The sequence below is a fragment of the Chrysemys picta genome, chromosome 3 (assembly GCF_011386835.1).
Source record: "Chrysemys picta bellii isolate R12L10 chromosome 3, ASM1138683v2, whole genome shotgun sequence".
NCBI lineage: Eukaryota > Metazoa > Chordata > Testudines > Emydidae > Chrysemys > Chrysemys picta.
Genome location: NC_088793.1, coordinates 166,034,514 through 166,055,918, shown reverse-complemented (window position 1 = coordinate 166,055,918; position 21,405 = coordinate 166,034,514). Strand labels below are relative to the sequence as shown.

General features: G+C 43.6%; 1 protein-coding gene and 1 pseudogene across 4 annotated transcripts in view; both read right to left on the bottom strand.

The window, feature by feature from the left end:
* KCNK2 (potassium two pore domain channel subfamily K member 2) overlaps positions 1–21,405 on the bottom strand; it is a 214,177-nt gene that overhangs the window by 115,142 nt on the left and 77,630 nt on the right. For 2 of the 4 annotated variants that reach the window (XM_065589481.1, XM_065589482.1), the window contains exon 4: positions 10,456–10,766. In XM_065589481.1, coding sequence (XP_065445553.1) covers positions 10,456–10,766 — 311 coding nt within the window. Of the gene's footprint in view, positions 1–10,455; positions 10,767–11,236; positions 11,329–13,033; positions 14,081–21,405 lie in introns of those variants that run through there. The other 2 variants (XM_005288719.5, XM_005288720.5) reach the window with 2 other exon arrangements.
* On the bottom strand, positions 492–2,222 carry LOC135982086 (tyrosine-protein kinase RYK-like; annotated as a pseudogene).

Here is a 21,405-nt window from a genome sequence, read left to right as displayed (position 1 = left end):
TTACCTTATCCTCCCGCAATTTATTTGTTTATCCACCTGTTATTGTCTCCTCATATGGTGCAGCTAGATTGTAAAGTCACTGAGCCAGGGACACTCTGTTTATTATGTCTGTGTGCAGTACCTAGCAAAATGAGACTGGTTGAAGGTTTCTATGTGGTACCATAATATACAATAATAAATAATAATAAATACATTAATAGTATTCAGAATAGTTTGTTCACAACTTACTTCTTTTCTTCATGGTTACATTGTGTTCTATTCCTTGGCAGTAAAGAGAATTGAACTTTCCAAAGTGTGTAAGTGACTTAGGACCCTAACACGCATTTTCAAAAGCAATATAACCACTTTAGCAGCCTCCGGGAGTTGCTGAGTCCCTAAGTGCCTATATCACTTTTGAAATTGGCACTTAGTGTCCTAAGTCACTGAGGAACATTTTGAACTTTTACCTGAAAACTCAATCTGTAGCTTTTCTGCTTGAAATAAGAGCAGTGCTAAAACAAAACACTGTCAACTTTGAATCCCCTTTTAAATTCAGTATCAACTCTGTATCCACCCTTTAGCTACGCAGCCATCTCAAAAGGGTCAATATACACATACAGAATCCGCCCCAAAGTCATCAGCTCCCACAGTGTTACTCCAAATCCCCACACATCACTAGCACTGGAAATTTCATTGTTAACCAAGCTTTCAAGAGCCATCTACTACATTGGCCTGTTTTCATTATTTCCCAGACAATGATAATCCATGGGGAATAGGTCTTGGGATAGCACATTGTCTGAAATCTTAACCTAAAGTGCATCATCAATGACCCAGTTTCTAGCAGCCAGGTCTTTGTGAGTGACCTCTCTTCTGGCTAAACAGCTCATTCTACGGGTAATCTGAATAGCCATATGAACAAGATCCTGCTGGGAAATTGCCTGAAGATTGTTGGCCTCTACGAACTTGCATTGGGGCAGGAACAGCTTAAGGTTCCCCCAGTTCATGTAAGACAGCAGCATCATGGGTCTCTCCCCATCTTCTCTACAGACATGGGTGATAGGGAACAGATTCCTCTGAATTCCCCTTATACAGTAATTTTAGAAACTTTATTCTTGCAAATACATAACATAGTCATTAATTTGTCCTTTTCATACTGCAACACATTGGGATCGTATAGGAATCTGTATCTAGAGGCTGTCTCTGGTTTGCCTGATAGGCTCCCATACACAACTGTGTGAATTTACAGCTAAAACTAGAGACAAAGTTTCAGCCTTTTAAAAGCAGCAAGTTCCCCCTATACAAATACAAGACAACTGTCCTAGTTCCAGAGTTCCAATTGAGCAGTGTCTTCAGTAAGGCAAAAATGGAGTAAGTTGTACTGAGTGCAAGCAGTGAATATTTGCATTTGTCTACTCTATGCTTTTATGAAACAATGTAGTATATAACCATGAGTACTCATCAGAAACAAACTGGCATTGTTTCAACTATAAACAATACTGCTCTATTCTAGCACTGCACTAGTCCAGCTGAGTAGTTAACTCCTTGACTATCAATCCAGAGATAAAAGTGAAACCATCTTAAAATATCTTTCTGATTAAATAGAGAATACATACTGTTTTGTTCCCACTGATTTCTCAGCAATCAAAAGTAGCTTGTGTTTCCTGGCAGTACATAAACAAGGGACCCAATACTAGGAATAGTCATGAGGCACTGCCTAGATGCAGGGAGTTTAGCAGCATGTTAGATTCAGAAGATGGATCCCCTCAGAACAGACTGGTGTCCATTCAGAAATAGGGACTGGACCAGACCGTTGACAGGGATCTTTTACAGAAGATCAAGTCCAAACCCTGCTTATAATGTAGATTCCTCTACACTATGGTGTTGTACATCAGAGATACAGGCAGAGATGGCATGCTTGACTATGGAATGAAGCAGATAATAGCATCTGGACATTTATTTTTAGCAAGAATGGAGTAGACAGGATCTAGGAAAGGAAGAGGCACCTGGTTGGAAACTAGGAAACACGAGAAGGTGGGGAAACAAGAGGAGAAAAATAGAAAATAGGCCACAATTCAACAAGGTAGGACAACTCATATACACCTCTATCTCGATATAATGCTGTTCTCGGGAGCCAAAAAATCTTATGGCGTTATAGGTGAAACCGCATTATATCAAACTTGCTTTGATCCACAAGAGTACGCAGCCCCTCCTCCCTTCCCCCCTGGAGCGCTGCTTTACCGCATTATATCCGAATTCGTGTTATCTCGGGTCGCGTTATATAGGGGTAGTGGTGTAGTTACAGTTAAGACTGAGCTAAGTGCTTTGAGTGGCAGGGGCATGCATGGCGGTGGAAGCACAAAGTCCAGTACCTGGGCTTTCATGTGTAAATTGCCTTAAATGAGACACCTCAAATTGTTCCCAACACTCAATAAAGAAGGTATATGTACCCTTGATATTTGCACTTCCTTATGATCCTCAATTCTCAAGTGCTCCAGAATGGCCTTGTATATAAAAAAGCTGATGCAATTGCAGTTTCAATCGCCAAAAGAATATCCTGCAGCATCAGTTTTTTATAGGCAAGGTCCTTCAAAGTTTTCAAGCCTAACACTTGCTGCTTTCAAGCTGGGAACCAGCCAGAGCATGCTGTGTTGTTTTGTGTGGTGTGGGGCTAGAAATGTTAACAACCACCCACTTTAAATCCCCTGGAAAAAGAAAATTGCCTGCATGGTAGCTGTGCAAAATAGAATATCCCACAGAAATGGTGCCCTTAATTTTGCAGTTAAAAGAAATTCATAAAAACTGATCTAATTTTAATAAATCAAGCTTATAAATCTCAGATTTACAAAGTATATTTCAGGACCTACACAAATCCTGTGTCTCAGGTCAGTTATATATTATGATATCTCCAGAAATGACACAGCAAGAACCTTTTTAACGTTTTTAATACCTGGAAGAGAAACAAGAAATCCTACTTAATCATTTTAACTGCATAATAGTTTTCTACTGAATCTGAGAGGTTGCATCTGAAGGAGCCTCTTTGGCTAAAATTAAAGAACACCCTTCAGAAAATGCAACAGCATTAGTTTCCTGGGTCTAAGAGACAAGATGTGAAACATTTTATGCATAGGACAAAAAGTCAATTAGAGGAGAGGTGCAGTGTAACGTAAAATATATTCTAGTTACAAAGAAGCGTAAAAGCAGCTAAAATAAGTTTTTAAAGTGTGAAATATTTTTAGAGAGGAAATTAATCACATAGGAAGCAGTTATCCTGACATTCTGGTGATGAAAGTTAAGGCACAAGGAATGCAGCTCCAGTTATTTTTATAACACCCATGAACATACTAAGCTTTTCTCAGAAGACAAATAGAAGACAGGTTCCTACCTCAAGGAGTTCACAGTCTAAATGGTGAATGCATAGACAAGGGAGATTTTTAACCAACAAAGGGTTAGGGTGAAGACAGACATAGGTTATGGAAATATGATGACAGGGACCCTAGCCTTGCAAGCTAATCTGCAGAGGTGGATCTCTGAGCCCATGGGGAACGCCATATAGATCACCTTGTGGGAATGGGGTCATAGTCACTCAGGTTAGATACATCCAGGTGGTTCACAAAAATATTTCTAAAAACCTGAACATATTTTTTGTAGGAAGTCAGTTTTCAGGAAGAACCTGCATACTTTGGAGCAAGCTGGCCTTAAAATTCTGTGACAGAGTCCTTCACTTCTGGGGCACTTTGGTGCAGCAGACTGGAGACTATGTGGCATCTTCATTTAAGTTTTTAAAAGTAGGTTTTTCCTGAATTAAATAAGAAAATGAATAGTACAATCAGTGCCTTTGACCCCTGTGTTGTTTATTTTGATATTACAGTCCCCACCAGTTTATGATGCGGGATAAGCACATTTGTAAGATGTTTCTGCTAAAAGAATCAGCAGTGAAATATAGTCATTAACATTAATGACATCTTTAGTTTTAAGTCTTAAGGTATATTTAGTTAAAGTGTAATCTATAGGTTTCAGCGTTAACATACTGAGATGACTGGAGCAGTTCATGCTTCTCTGTGATATTATTTCAGTCTGTACAGGCTCCAGCAGACACGTTAGCATTGTTCTCTGTTCAGGCATAAGGAGGTAAAGGAGATGGCAGAATGCAACAGGGAGGAAGGAATGAGCAAAATATCACCTTTTTTCACTCTAGCTGGGTCCTAGCATCCATACAGATTGTTTGTTCCTCATTGCTATGAAGCAACCCAGCAGTCAGCTCTGGGCAATCCACTTTGGCTCACACCCCACTCGTTGGGACACACCAGTCTAAGGTATTTTAATCAAGGGATGAAATTTCTTTTATTTACAACATTTTAATGCTTATGTGTTAAATTACTTTTCCGTTGAATATGAACAGATTTTGTTGTTGTTTTTTATTTTATAAGGGCGTACCTTAGAAGCTGAGCTGCACTTAATTGGGTAGCATTTAAATAAAAAGTTCTTCTCATTTCTCTAATCGATTTTCTCTTTGGCAGGAGATGACAAAGTAAGGCTCTTATTGCCAAGTTCTCACTCTACTCAGGCATCCCAAAATACATTGCAGTGCTGACTTCATTCTCTCTTAGGAATAACTCCAGAGTAAGGAAGCAACCTGTGGGCTGGGAAGCCAATCCATTTTTCCCCAATAGACAAGTGAGTTGAACATTCTCATTTTTATATTCTGTGAGGTATATATTCCATAGGGTATAGAATATTGGGTATAAAATAAGAATACTAACAATGTTAGAGACTTGTTGAATACACAATTCAGTCTGACTCACCTTTCCCCAGAGACAGGCTTTCTGCACTTGCATTTATTGTAGGGGTCACCAACCCAATATATACTAAAATGTCTTTGTAGAGCAAGAATGCAACATATTAATGAAAGCAGCCACAAAAAAAGTGTGTGTGTGTGTATATATATATCAGTGTTTCTCAAACTTTTGTACTGGTGACCCCTTTCACATAGCAAGCCACTGAGTGAGACCCCCCCTTATAAATTAAAAACACTTTTAAATATATTTAACACCATTATAAATGCTGGATGGAAAGCAGGGTCTGGGGTGGGGGCTGACAGCTCGCGATCCCCCATGTAGTAACCTCGCGACCCCCTGAGGGGTCCTGACTCCCAGTTTGAGAACTCCGAGTCCTGATATATACGATACTATAATTTCACATGAGGATTGGCCAAAAATAGACTGATCGTTAGAGATGTGTATTGCCGAATGTCTTCGCAACACATGTTACTGAGCATGTGTGCACAAGTACAGCAGAGGATTCTACCAGGTACTTTGCAATGTATTCTGTGCAACTGAGATTGAAAACTGCCTCAAACATTTTCAAATTTTCAGGAGCAGGTGTACTATAGGAACAATCCCACACTAGATCTAAATAGATTTTTTCTGTCTCTGATTCCTGTAGTTCTTTGTATACCAGTTGCCAGAGTATTCCCGGGTCTACACCAACTTCTGACAGCGTAGAGCTGGGTGGCAAAAAGACATACCAAGGAAGGTGTAAAGGGTCCTTAGTATAAATGAGAATCAGGCCCATATAAGTATACACACAGGCATATACTTTTAGCAACACCCACAACACTTTAAAGAACATCTACCCTTTAATCCTGTTGCATGGCAATTCTTTGTTAAGTTGGCCCTGCCGTACAACGCAAGATGCTCAGACTGAGCAACGGCAATAACAAAAACACCTCTCAGGTTATTTACATAGCTTTTGTTCAGCCAAAAAATGACACAGCAGCCAAGTCTCTGGCCACATCCCCTTCATGCAGTTTAGTAGTCTGCAAACTCTAAACAAGATTTAAAAAAACTGAACAAAACATAAGCCAGGCAGATCTTGCATCTCTAGAGCTCTCCATCCTGACTTCAGCAAACCCATCTTTTTCTCTCCTGATAATGGCTGAGTCCCTTTTAAAGACCCTCTCAGCTGAAACTTTGAAACCCTAGGTTTTAAACTAAAAAATGAACTGCTGCCTGGCTTTTTTTGTGCCTCTTTCTACAGGGATGATAAAAGGCAGTATAAAGTATAAAGGCAAGCTCCCCTTGAAGAGGCACATATCTCATCACTGCCAACTTGATTTTTGCCATGCACAACATATGGTGAACCAGGTGATATTGCCTGTAATGTTGATTTACATTAGACTGGCCTAAAATGACACTGAAAGTTGGCATCCAGTGTTTGAACCCTGACCCCATTGAGTACAGAGCCATTATGCCTATGGTTGTGCATGTTTTATGCCTTCAGTACTTAGGGAATATCTCAAAAATTGTTATGCATCTTGATTAAGCATGTAGGGTCACACATTGCTGTACGTCATCACAGGCAGGTTTTTATTACAGGATACAGAGCAGACAACTGGCATGATTTCCACTGAAGATGGTTTGCAGCACTGGCTCATGGAAGTTAGAGATGGAAAAAGTCATTAAGTCCATCTCTCTGCCCAAGTAGGAGTGATACCGCTGGACTGGGCTGACCCTCCCTCCCACTCCCACCATTTGTTAGCAAGAGCCAGTTCATTGTTCTGAGGCAGCTGTTTCACCAAAAAGGTGAGCGTGTCCCATTTCATTAGCCTTTTATATATTCTAAACTGCATAACACCTGTCCATTTTCTTGTGCTTCATATCAAAGCATATAGAAAACTGGAATACATTTCACACTCAGTACCCTGAGTGATCCATACCCTCCCATGAAGCTGTAAAAAGACAGTCTTCCAGGAATTCAAAAGCCAGCCAAGAAAATTGTGGGTGCTAAATAGTTGGCATTAAAACACAGTCTTTTTACCACAAAAGAACTGCTGTGGGGTATTTTGGATATTTTCTGATACCCTGGCCTGAGTGCATGCAAGCCAAGAGACTTGTGTATTATAACAAGTCAAATGGCAAAGAGAAGCTTTTATTAGGGAAAAGGGAAACTAGATGGACACTAATAGGCTAGAAAGCGACAGAGTCCTGTGGCACCTTATAGATTAACAGATGCATTGGAGCATAAGCTTTCGTGGGTGAATACCCACTTCGTTGGATGCATGTAGTGGAAATTTCCAGAGGCAGGAATAAATATGCAGGCAAGAACCAGTCTAGAGATAACAAGGTTAGTTCAATCAGGGAGGATGAGGCCCTCTTCTAGCAGGTGAGGTGTGAACACCAAGAGAGAGTGAAGGTTCTGAAGTTCCAGATTTCAAAGAGAAACTGCTGAGCTTGAGTTCATTTGCAACTTTGACACCATCAGCTCAGGATTAAACAAAGACTGTGAATGGCTATCCAACTACAAAAGCAGTTTCTCCTCCCTTGGTGTCTACCAATCTGATCCAGGGAAAAATTCCTTTCCAAGGTGATCAGTTAGGCCCTGAGCATGTGGGAAAAACCTACCAGCTAGACACCTGGGAAAGAATTCTCTCTAGTAACTCATAGCCCTCCCCATCTAGTGCTGTTGGAGATATTTGCTAATAGCAGTTGCGGATGGGCCATATGCCACTGTAGGCAATGGCATCATACCATCTCCTCCGTGAATTTATCAAGCTCAGTCTTGAAACAAGTTAGGATTTTTGCCCCCACTACTCCCCTTGGAAAGATGTTCCAAAAGTTCACTCATCTGATGTAAAGCCCTATCAGGGACTACTTTTTTAATCCTGCTTCCACCCTGCCCTGCTATATCCACTCCCACCTGCTCCTGCATTGTTTCTTTTTTATTTATCCACTCCCATCTGCAAAAACCTTAGATTCTGCAAATCCCACAAGAGAGACAGATTCCCCCATGCTACCAAACAAAACAAAGAACCCCCCACCAATATTGGTTAATATGTTATATATATAAATGGAATTCAGACACAATTATTACCACTAAAAGAAAAAAAACAAATCTTGCTTTAACCATGTAAAAAACCACTTTAACTCCTGTTAAGAGACATTAATCTCTTTCAATCTCTCACTTAAATTTAAGTATTAAAACCTTTATTTAATAAAAAAGAAAAACTTGCTTTACACTGCTGACATTTTATTTATGACCAACTGATGAGAGATTTAATGTTTTCCCACAAATACCATAGTCTGATTTTTTTGCCCATCCAATCCCACCCACAATAGAATATTTTACCCGCTCCCGCTATTATGGCAGTGGGTCCTATGGGATCCCAATCCCACTGCAGGGCTCTACTTTGATGGTTAGAAACCTTCATCTAATTTCAACCCTAAACTTATTGATGGCCAGTTTATACTCATTTGTTCTTGGGCCAATATTGCCCTTAACTTAAATATTTGCTCTCCCTCCCTGGTGTTTATCCCTCTGATTTATTAATAGAGAGCAATTGGATCTCCCCTCGGCCTTCATTTGGTTAGGTTACACAAGCCACGCTCTATAAGTCTCTTCTTGTAAGGTAGCTTCTCCGGGCCTCTGATCATCCTAGTAACTCTTCTCTGCACCTGTTCCAGTTTGATTTCATCTTTCTTAAACATGGGAGACCAAAACTGCACACAGTATTCCAGATGTGGTCTCATCAGTGCCTTGTATAACAGTACTAACACTTCCCTAACTCTACTGGAAATACCTCGCCTGATGCAGCCTAGAATTGCATTAGCCTTTTTTACAGCTACATCATATTGACAGCACATAGTCATCCCTTTCTCCTTTTCTGTTGCTTCCAACTGATACGTCCCCAGTTTATAACAAAAATTCTAGCTGTTAGTCCCTACGTGCATAACCTTGCACTTTGTACTATTGCATTTCATCCCATTCCTATTACTCCAATTTTCAAAGTCATCCACATTTTCTTGTATGACATTCCAGTCCTCTCTGTATTGGCAATACATCCCAATTTTGTGTCATTCACAAATTTTACTAGCTCATTCCCACTTTTGTGCCAAGGTCATTAATGGAAATGTTAAATAAGATTGGTTCCAAGAACGATTCCTGAGGAACTCAACTAGTAACCTCCTCCAGCCTGACAGTTCACCTTTCAGTATGATCAGTTGTAGTCTCCTTTTACCCGGTTCCTTACCCACCTTTTGATTCTTGTATTAATCCCCATCTTCTCCAATTTAACTAATCATTTCTCCTGTGGAACTGGTTCAAATGCCTTACTGAAATCCAGGTAGATTACATCTAATGCATTTCCTTTATCTAGAAAATCAGTTATCTTCTCAGTGATCTACTTTTTGTAAAAACATGTTGTAATTTATCCCGATTGCCTTTTTTACCTCTATGTCTTTAACTACTTTCAAAATTTGTTGTAAGACCTTGCATACAATTGAGGCTAAACTAATGGGGCTTGTACTTTCCCAGATCACTTTTTTTCCTTTCTTAAATGTAAGCATAGGCATTGACGCTGTGGGTGCTCGGGGGCTGGAGCACCCACGGGGAAAAATTAGTGGGTGCTCTGCACCCACTGGTAGGCAAGCTCCCCTCCCCCCCGCCCCACCTCCTCCTCCCTCACCCTGAGTGTGCCACATCCCCGCTCCTCTGCCTACCTACCAGCGCTTCCTGCCCAGCCGCCTCCAAACAGCTGTTTGGTAGCGTTAGCCCGCTTGGGTGGGGGGAGGAGCGGGAACGTGGCACACTCAGGGGAGGAGGCAGGGAAGAGGCAGGGGCGGGGCAGGGATTTGGGGAAGGAGATGGAATATTGGCAGGGAGGGGGTGGAGTTGGGTGGGGACTTTGGCGGAGGGGTGGGAAGGGGTGGGGCCTTATGGAAGGGATGGAGTGGGGGCGGGGCAGGGGGCGGGAGCAGAGCCAGAGCACCCATGGGAAAGAGGGGAAGTCGGCGCCTATGAATGTAAGTATTAAATTTGCAATTCTCCAGTCATAAGGTACAACCCCTGAGTTCACGATGCCATTTGAAACACCTGAGAATATGATGAGCCAGATCATCAGGTGGTATAAGCTGACTTCAACAGAATGACGCTGATTTATACCAGCAGAGGATTTAGCCTTTCGATGTTGAAAAAAAAAATAAAAAAATCAAGATTTGTAATGGAAATAGATAGCTAATATTATTTTGCTGCCTTTAAATAAAAAAACTGTGAAAAGAAATGTACAGGTAAAAGAGAGAATTGTTTGCTAATGATAGATTTGAACTTTCTTAAGGTAATGGTTGGCCATGCTCTGCTTTCCCAATATTGACAAAGCAAGTAAGGCTCAATCAATACACCCATTCCTTTGTGAATTATTAAATTATACATATTGCTAATGAATAGTCATTTAATTAGCACAGGAGCATTCAATTTAAAAGCTGTCTAAAATACACACTGAACATAAAAAAGTTAGCAATGACTTTTCAGCTGAAGCCGCATTTGAAAATGCTATTGTCAACTTTTCTGTCTTAAGTTAGCCTTCTTGCTACATTTGCAGCTCAAATGCTGATACAGCGGTGTCCCATTTATTACAGAACCATTGCTATATAAGAGTACGTTCTTCTAAAACATATGAACAAGTTACTTTTTTGCATGAATTACCTGAATTAGTTCATCGAGCTCCGATGCATTCACACAGGAATGCTCAGATACAAATGTCTGCTTCTGAATCACAATGGTGGCTCTTTGGGAAGTTTCATGTGGCTGCTCCAGGGCTTTGAAGACAGTAGCTCCAATTATTAAATATACAACAACTACCAGAAAAATCGTTGAGACCGTCTTCCATTTCATAACATTAATAGCCGAATCACATTCCTCTCGTGACGAGAGCACTGTGGGTTTTGTAGAAAATGATAGCCGTGGTTTGGAGTTCTGAGTGGCAGATTTGGGATCCAGCAAGTCAGGTGCCGCCACTAATAAAACAGAAAAAGAATGTTAATGCTGACAGCGGAGGACAGAGGTGTATTTAGCTGTACACCCTTCTTGCCAGAAGGTTACAAAGATCCTATTAATTCAAAATAGAGTTTATAGATAGTTGTATTATAAATGCACTTTATTTGTACACCATGTTATATTACTACAGAATGACTGGTTTCAGCAACTGCTAGGACTAATAACATGTTATTTATATGAACACACATGCATACACACACTTGCATTGTTTACTATATATATATGTCCTCTATAAATACTCTGCAAGTGTAGTTCTAACATGCAGTATTTTCCCTATTTTCCTCTGTTCCTTTGAATCAGTATAAAAAGGTATTTTTCTGTAGAGCATCCGCACATCTTGAATGTGCAATCTTAGGCATTGCTAATATGCTTCTCAGACTGCATTTTAGTTCAGCATTAAAAAACTATCAGGAAAACAGGACTTACATACCCTCAAGTCTGCATTCAGACACTCATTAGAATATTTGCAGTTCACTTCCAAATTCCCCACACAGGTAACTATAAAAATGATTCATTATTAATCCTAACACTTCGAAAGTGTTGGCTAAACCCTTTTAGGAAATACCAGGAACACATGCGCATGCCTGTTGGAAAAGTCAATCATCTTATTATAGGATATTTGATTGTTTACTGCTACAAGAAACCCACTGGGGCAGTAATGATCACCTGCGTGTGTTATCAAGTAGCCCCATAACGCATGTGATTAAAGTAACTACACTAGTAATTATATAAGAATAATCCACATCACATACACTTAAAGGTCCCCTGAGGGAAGATTGCAACAACAATATAATATTTAAAATTATTAATATATTTTGAATGGCTGCAACACCACTTTCAGCTGTTGTGAGGAAGGCCTACTTCTAAATGTAGATTCAAAAGTCTCTCTCCCAGGTCTCTGGAAGCTGGGAATGCCCCCAGAGGAGGGAGGGAGTGTCATTTTCCACAGTGATAGGATCTTCTTTCGAGCACCCGCTGGAGGTTAACCTACAGGGTTAGAGGAGCTCTCATTCGAAAATAATCGTGCAATACAGGTCAGAAGAAAGGCAGACCTAGGAAATTAATACAGTGGACCTGAACCCTGGCGGGGACGGTTAGACGATGAAGAGGCAGCCCCAAATGAAAAAGCTCCGCTCGTGCCTCGGTGCACAGCTGTGATATAGTTACTGTTCAGCTACTAGAAAACTAGAATCTGGTTCTAACTAACTGGGAGCATGAGACCAGAATGCAAATACCCTTCAAGTGCAGTGGGCATGAACACTGTATGAAGCTATTGATATGCCCCTGGACAAAAATCGATGTGTGTGGCTAAATTTGGAAAGGACACCTGATTTAATAACTGCTCCTTCAAGCTGTGCTCTCCTCTGATTGACACGATTTGTGATGGGGGAAGGGGCGGAGGGGAGCACCATCACATTTTCCTTTCAGTCAGAGCTCCCCTTGCCAGTCGGAATTTTTCCTACTATATTATCACGACCCTCTGTCCAAACCCAAAACTGGGGGCACCTCCGGCTACGCCAAGCCTTGTGCTGTAGACTAGGAAACTGCTCCTCTTTCTGCCTGGCTTCGACACTTGCAGACAGACACACACGCACGCATCCTAGCACCATGAAGAAGGGCAGACCTGCCCCCCCCAGTTCTCCTGCTACACTCCCCTTGCAGCCCGCTGAATGCAGCTAACAAAGGAGAACAGGATGGCTGCGAGGCGCCCTAAACTGATCCACCCAGTGATGCTCCACATCCCTCCCATCAACTTCCCCAGCCCCCTGCTGACACCCATCCACCTTGCCAGGAGATGGGATAATGCAGTCGACAAGGACATTTTCACACCCCCGAGAGGGGCAAAATGTGGACGCTGGGCCCTGGCCCCTTTCCTCTCCCCAGCAGCCAGCTTGCAAAGATGCGCTGGATTTAAAGCGCTTGCAAAAGGCATCCTTGCAGAGCTGGGTTTGGCTGGAGAAATGGTCCGGGTGGGAGCCCGGAGCCCAGCCTGACCCTCCCGGACAGGAGGAGCTACACCCACCTTAGACAAAGGAGAAGTGTTAGAAACAAAAGCCAGGTGGGTGTTTAACCAAGCCTGCAAAATCCGGGACGGAGGCGCAGGAAGGAAAGGGGCGAAGAGAGGGACTGAGCAGCCCTGGGTCCCTCCTGCGAGGGAAAGCAAGGGAGCATGCAGCATTCAGACAGACTTTGATCTAGAAACACAAGCCATTGTGCCAGTACTCACTTCTTATTTACAGACCCGGCGCCCTCTCCTCGCTTCACGGGCAGGCATTTTTTCAGGGTTAAGGTAGGTGCCGTTTGACCAAATGGAAAAAGAAAGAGAGCGAGAGAGAGAGAGAGAGAGAGAGAGAGAGAAAAGGACCAGACCCAGGGCGGGTTTGCTGCTGCTGAGCTCAGATTCCGCGCGGAGCGGAGCCTGGCGTTCTCCCTGTCACTGGAGGGGTGTGTACGATCACGGTGTGTGTGTGTGTGTGAGAGAGAGAGAGAGAGAGCTCACCCTGTGAGAGAGATCGCTGTGTGTGTGTGATCACCCGGTGTGTGTGATTGTCCTGTGTGATCGCTGTGTGTGTGTAATTGTCCTGTGTGCGTGTGTGATCACTCTGTGTGTGTGTGATTGCTGTGTGTGTGATCACTCTGTGTGTGTGTGTGTGTGTGTGTGTGTGTGTGTGTTGGCCTTGGCTGTGTGTGTAAGAACACCCTGTCTCTGTGTGAGATCGCCGTGTGTGTGACCACCCTGTGTGTAACTCACTCAGGCACCATGTGTGTATCAGCCTCTTTCAATGTGTGGCTGCCAATCCCTGAGGTGTGTCTGTCACAATCTCAGTGTGTCGGTGTCTTTCGGTCTATGTATGTGTGTGTATCCGCGTTCCGCTCTCAGTCAGTGTGGGCAGGGGCCTGTCTCCTCTCGGCCCATCTGTCTTTCTCCCGTGTGCATCTCAGTCCTGGTGCCTGGTTCTCACGTGGTGTCTGTGCCCCCGCTCTGTCACTTTGTCTCAGGCTTTGGGCGTGGGGTGCCTGACTCTGGGTGCAGCTGCCTGCCTTGAGAACTGTGTGTGTGTGTGTGGGCGCCAGCTCCTCTCCTCATTCTCTTTCCCCCGGTGTATCCGAGCCGCAGGGTGCGTCTCCCCCCCCCTTCTCTCTAACCCACTCCAGCGCCAGGGGCAGCTGCACCCTCATCTCGGTGAGCTGCTCAGGATTTCTACCTGGCCAGTGCCTTAACAAGACACAAAGCCGAGGGGTGCAGAAAGCAGTGGAGGAAAAAAAAAAAAAAGCTGCTGGCACGGAGATATTTATAACCTGGGTGATGTCCCCCTGCCCCACCTGCCGCCCCGCACCTCCCCTGAGTGTCCCCCCCGCCGGACTTGCTCTCCCCCCCCCCTTCCTGGCCCCGGAGCAGAGCAGCTCCATGCTGCCTCCCTTAGCAACTGCTGCCGCAGGGTCCTAGTGCCCCCCCTCCACTGCCAGGGCAGACTGACTCTGAGCCTGCCCTTCCCCCTCAGACCCTTTCATTTTCCAATGGGACCCTCCAGCAGCACAGGGGGCCCCCTGCCTGCAGTCACCGCTCCTGCCCTGTGCTGGGCAAGGAGGCAGCCCCATCCCTCACCCCCAGTGAGGCTACAGTCAGGGGCAACAGCAGGGGAGGAGGCGCACGCAGCACCCCCCGGCACCCACCACGGGGGAGGTGAGGGAGATTCCTGGACCTGAGAGGGGCCCTAGGAGCACATGCAGTGACAGTGGTGGGAGTTAGTGTGCTGCTGGGGGGGCAGGAAAGGGGGGCTCCTCCCCCAGAGTTTGCTGCTGCCGGCAGGGAAAGGGCTGAGGGGAGTCATCCTCTCTGGCCCCTGTCCTGGAGCAGCCTGCCTGTACCCCAAACTCATCCCCAGCCCTGCCCCACCCGAGAGCCCACACCCCCAGTCAGAGCTTTCACCCCCCCCCCCACTGCACCCTCAACCCTCTGCCCGAGCCCTGAGCCCCTCCAGCACCCCAAACACCTTATCCCCAGTCCCAGCCAGAGCCCTCATGCCCCCGCACCGACCCTCTGCCCCAGCCCTGAGCCCCTCCCATTCCCAGCCCCAGCCCTCACCCCCCACACTCCTACTCTCGCCCTCAGCCCCTCCCACACCCCAAACCTCCCATTCCCAGCCCCAGACAGAGCCCTCACCCCTACTCTTGCCCTGAACCCTTCCCACACTCCAAACCCCTCATCTGCAGATTCAACCCACAGCCCTCACCCCTGCACCCCGTCCCTCTGCACCCCTCCCAGAACCTGCACCCCCTCCCGCTGCACCCCTCCCATTCCCAAACTCTCTCCCAGAGCCTGCATCCCAATCCCCTGCTCCAGCCTAGGGCCTGCACCCCAGACCTCCTCCCTCCCTCACCCAAACTCCCTCCCAGAGCCTTGAGCGGGTGAGGGGGCAGAGTTTGGGTGGGGGTGGGTTCTGGGCACCACCAAAATTTCTACAAACCTGCCACCCCTGATCCTGCCCTGCAAACCTGAACTCCCAGCATTCTCAGGACACATGCTGATATCCAGCACCTCCCTCCTCTCTTAATCTGTGAGTCCCTCTCTGGATTGGAACTGGACTGGAACCAAAGACCATCATGGAAGCAACATTACCAGCCCAAGCAGTCAAAAATCATGAGTTGACCCCGCAAAATCACAGGCTCTACCGCCGCCGCTTCATTCATTCTTCGGCGGCAATTCAGCAGCAGGCCCTTCCTTCTGAGAGGGACTGAGGGACCCGCCACCCAATTGCTGCCAAAGAGCCGGCCCTGGGGGAGGGCGCAATTTTATATTCTTGCCTCGGGCTCAAAAATACCTAGTTATGGCTCTGCTACCTGGCCCCTTTGCTCGGCAGCGCAAGGACCAGGCTGAGGCTGATGCTGCAGGGATGAAGGGGGAGAGAAGGGGGTTAAGAGAAGAGGTCCGCGCAGGAAAGATAAATCCCAAACTGGTGGGCGCTGACTTGGGAGCCCCCGGGGGAGCACAATGGGGCTGAGGAAAAGCCAACAGCCACCCCCAGCACCGAGACACAAGACCTGCTCCTTGTCTTCGCCACGGCCCCTGGGGGATCTTCCTCCAACAGCTTCCCCAAGGGAACTTTTGAACAGGACAAAATATCACTGTAGCGAGCAGAGAGCCCTCAGGCCAGGCTTGGGAAAGTTTGAGTGTAGCGAGCTCCCACATCACGGGGACCCCGTCTATTTCTTCCTCCTCCACAGCTCTGCATTGTAACCCCCCGAGTCGATACTTTGCTGGGAGGAGTTTATCACCTGGGAGCAGAGAGTCACCGCTTGGTACCTCTCCCATACCATGAACAAGCTTCTGCTTGCTTCCAGTTTAAATCGGCACTATAAAGGAGAGACTCTGCTTCCACTGAGATTTTAGCCCTTGAGACTCATGAGATTATTATGTTTGTCACAGACTGATCTGAAGTCTCCTGGTTATCTATCAGCTGTGACATTACCCTTGGGCCAGTTTCACAAGTGGTTAATAGGTGGATGCCCCTGCAGGGTAAAATGTATGGTCAGTATGCACCAATAAATAGCTACAGTACCATCCATCTGCCACCCTTCCTCCCCCGGCCAAAAAAAAAGTCAGAACAAATACAAATATTCAAGAAGGAAGAATAATAAATTGGTTTGGGTCACAAACATTTGAAGCCAAAGGCTGTATCATTAAAACTGCTCAAGTATGGCATTCCTCCCATAGTTTATAGGCTATAATCCTCCTTGAATCAGAAGCACTATCACTAAACTGACTTATTTTAACGCCTCTCCCTCTTAAAGTGACATGATACAAATTGGACAAATGGATACATTACTGAGTTCCCCAGAACTCTGATTGCAGCAGTATCCATCATGCCAGTCTTCTCTAGGGCGTTCATGTCTCTACAAAACTCAAGAGTATAACTCTAAATCTCATCTGCTGTTTCAGTCTGAGCTTTGCAGACCACTCACCACCATTGTGGCCTAGCAAAACAGTTGTTGAGTAATAAGAGACACTGGGCCAAATAAAAAAAATCCAGTTGCAAGTCGTGCTTAAATCACACAGTGCCGTTTCATTGCCTTAAGAGCACAATCCTTAAACAATATAAAACATGTAAGTAATTTCATTCATGCAAGTATTCAACTCAGACTTGTCACCCGAGTAAAATTACTCACTAGTTTAAGTAGTTGCAGAACCCAGATAGCCTGGCGGGGGGGAGGGAGGGTAAATGCTTATTTACATGACCCAACTCTCTTCCTTTAGAGCTTGGAACTTTTCATACATAGAACACCATCTTTTCCCTTTTCCCCTGAAAGGTTTGCCACCCCTAAGCCTGTACAAATACTTTCTGTTCTTCTGATGTGGAAAATAATCATTTCGCAGGATTCCTTCCAATCCCTATGGGAAAAAGAGCATGAACACTTTCTTCCATGCAGCGCTGAGACAGTAAGGAATATTATGGAAAATAGTACCACATGCCTTTCTTTAGTTATCTAAATATTTTGGATGGGATTCTTTTTCCTGAGTTCTTACAAAGTCCTCAAACAGGGCCAGATCCACTGCCCATAATTTGAAATCAGTGGGAAACTTCCGATGACTTCATTGGGTTTCGATCAGGCCCTAAATCAATACATTCTGTGAAACAGGTAGAACCTATTTTGACGACACAAGAAACTCCACTCCAGGAATTACTGTATTGTACCCACAAATCTGATACCTGAGAAGCAGTCTCTAGGAAATTAATATCAATCTGTCAACTGCATACACTTATTATCTATCACTTTCCACCTGAGGCAATCACTGGTAACATTCTTGACTGACGTTTATTGCTTTCTTAGAAAGGAATCTAGTTATGCCATGGCACCCACTTTCTGTGCAGTCAGCGCTAATGCTACCAAATGTGGCATTTTTATGAGAGGCTTCTTGAAATCCAGAAAGAACAACATTTCCATTGGTGGGGTACAACAAAAAATGTTGTGTAGAACAACTCATTTTCTTGAGGCCTTCTAGAGCTCCAGCATCTATTCTGTAGAGTCATGACCTCTTATGTGTTTGTTGTAACCTACACCGCACATTGTTTGAATATTGTGTGTGACCATTTTGCCCTCAGAGTTGAAGCTGACATTTGAACAGTTTGAAGTGTCAGGATTGTAGCAGTTCTGAACTTTACTAAACAAACACACTCGAATGCAGCTCATTGCTGACAAAACATACCACCAACCAACATGGACAGGATTAAATAATAGAAGGGGTTACAACAGGAGAATCTAAAAGGAGAATTTGCACAAACTCAGAAGTTCTAAAGTACGCAACACAGGGAAGTAATACAGTACATGAAAGTTATGTCAAAACTTGTCTGTTACATGTTAATTACAGAGAGAGAGCGAGGGGACATATTACTGGCAGAATGGCAAAATTAATCACATACAGTGGCTGCTGAAAGCTGCTCAAAAGGTGGGATATGTTAAAAGTAGGTTCAGCAGAGATGGATGGATGGGAAGAGTGCAGGTGAAGGAGTCAAAGTTAAATGATAAACAAACTACATATTCATACTACAAACAGCTATAGCCAATCTAAATATAGATTTGACAAGAACATACCTGTGGGGAAACAGTTGTTTCACAAAAATACATCACTATAAGCAGAGTTGTTTCAGTGTAACAGGAAAAGGCCTGACTGCCAAAATAGCCCCATTTCTTGGGGGCACACCCTTTATTCCCCTTCAAGTGCGGGGACACTTCCTGTCTGAAAGGCTAGTCCTTCCTGCTTAATGAAGAGCACCTGCATTAAGTCTGGAGTTAGTGACTTTCCCTTAGCCTTCTCACTGCTCACTTATGGCAACTTCTCCTCCCTTTCCTTCTCTGCTCGGCCTGATAAAAGGCTTGCAGTGCAGTATTTAATACTTATTTGGTCACTGATAATTTCTGTGTTCCCAAAAGATTACCACAGTGGGATTTCATTACGGGGAAAATTCTACTCCCCTCCCTGTGCAAGACAGAGTTTTGGGACCCCTGTCAGAAACACAGCATTCCAGACCTAACCACTCAGGAGAGGCAGGATGGGGGACAGGGCAGGGCAAGAAGCTGGGCATGTTTTGCTACATGCATACATATCTATGCACCGTCTTCCTCCCAGTGAATGGGAGTGCAGCTCTGATGCTGAAGTAGTGGTTGTGAAGTGGCTTTTTTGCCTTTTTGCAACCTGGAAGAGGATTTGCACTTGAAGTGCCATGTATTTCCTTACAAATTCCTTGACTTTGATGGGACTGTTCACATACTTAAGAGTTCCACATATGCTTAAATGCTTTGGTGGATCAGGGCCTTAGAGCACAGGCTATGTGGTAAAGGATTCAGGCTGTGTGTCGGGGAATATACCATCTGGACCTATAAGCATAGTGAAGCTTCTGTGTAGCAGGAGTGGAAATTCATTTAAATGCATAGAAGCAACTTGAGACTTTCAGAAAAGGCCAGACCCTAGATCCCTTTGAAGTCAATGGCAAAACTTACATGAAGTTTCATTACAGCTGAGTTCAGTATAAGCAAGTTCTACTGTATTTGGTTTACAAAGTTAATTTTAAACCTCATTTTATTCATTCAGCGGTCTTTTTTAAAGTGGTCTGTCTCTAAGTTTCTTTGGAGACATTAAAATCTCAATGTCAGGTCTTAGCAGGGCTGATGAGGACATCGGGGACATATTCTGCCATTAAAGTGTTAGTCATATCCTTCCATGGAAATCTGCATTAATAACAAATTAATGACCTAGGGCTTGTCCTCCCACGTGCAGATGGGATGGGTATAGGCTGTTCTCAGAAGCTGTGTAGGCAGAAACCTCACAGTGCAGTTCAGATAGGGGTGCACTCAGTTTGGTGCACTGCAAACTGTACCTGGATTTTCTTCCAAATGCACATGTAGCCCACGTAAGGTACAGTGGGGAACATTGGGCATGCCCATCACAGCGGTCCTAAGCCTTCATCCACAATCTGGAAATTGCTATGCCTCCTAGGAACCAGAGTGCAGCCAGCACCACTCCCAACTTACCTGGCTGCTAAATGGTGTTGCACAGAGCTCAGCCACTCCCATTTCCTATAATGTCTCTCCTAATGTACCGCTATCCTTCTGAAGGAATGAGCCCATCAGTTCTCATGAATGTTATGAAAGACTTACTGCACTAACATTGCAGCAATCAATGTCCAATGTTTGAAATCAGACTATATTTAATCGTAATATTTTACTGAGGAAAAAACACGTTGAGAATAGATATCAATGAGTAACACCTCAATAATAGTTATAGTAATTATTACACCCCTGTGTCTGATTTACAGTGTGATAAATTATTTGCAAAGCAGCTAAACAATTCTCTCACATCATCAGTCTGTAGAAAAATGTTTGTATATGCCCGTCTATTTTCATACAACGCAGTTGTCAGTCTTAATTGGGCTCCAATTCTTTCCATCTCTCATAAATCTTATTCACATGCAGTAAGTGAGAAGCTATTTTAGAATTCATGAAGTAGTTGCTGTTGTAATTAATATTGTAAACCTGTATTTTTCTTCACTGGCTTGCTAATCTCCCAGTGGGTTTCTCTCCCAGCCCATGTCATATTATAAGATCTAATAGGATTTATTTCTCAACTTTTTTTTTTTTTTTTGTATTTTCTTTTACAAATCTGTTATCCTCGGACAATCTCAGAAGAGGTAGTTATGACAAAGTCTTTGTTGCCACACTTCAACAGATAAATGTGAATTGCTGTCTGTCATCATGTTATAGATTACTTGTGCGCAGAAAAATGGATTACTGTTTTGAATTAATATTTTATTGTGGAAGAAAAGCTAGCGGTGCTCTGGGCTGCTTCCAAAATTCATTCCCAATGTTTTTCTGTAATTAACTTTGTTTCTTTTCTTCATTTTTACCTAATTAGTCTAGATTCAGAGCAGGAGATTGACAAGCAGGAGATCTAGGTTCTATCACCAATTTATACAAGTCATGTAACTCCCCTGGTAGATTTTCATGGCAGTCCTGGAAGACTGATGATCTAGATATATAGACATGATCTTTCTATTTTGTATACAGACAGAGAGGCGGTGATAGACTACACTAATACAAAAAAAGACATGCATATGCTATTACATGCATTAGGCCTGACAAAACAGTCTTATTTAGGTAACATTTGCATTGACTGTAAGGGCAGTTTGGCTTCAGCAAGGAAGTGAAAGCTTTGCCTTGCAGAGCTCAGAATCTCCCTTTTACATTTGTAAAGTGTCACATACATATTTTATGGCACTCTAGTAATAGCTCCAGTGATCTCTACTACAAAATCTGTAAACAAAAATTTTATATATATATATATATATATATATATATATATATATTAGGGCTGTCAATTAATCATGGTTAAGTCATGCGAAGACGCGATTAACTCAAAAAATTAATCACGATTTAAAAAATTAATTGTGATTAGTCACAGTTTTAATTGCACTATTAAACAACAGAATACCAGTTAAAATGTATTAAATATTTTTGGATTTTTTCTACATTTTCAAATATATTGATTTCAATTACAATACAGAATACAAAGTGCACAGTGCTCACTTTGTATTATTTTTTATT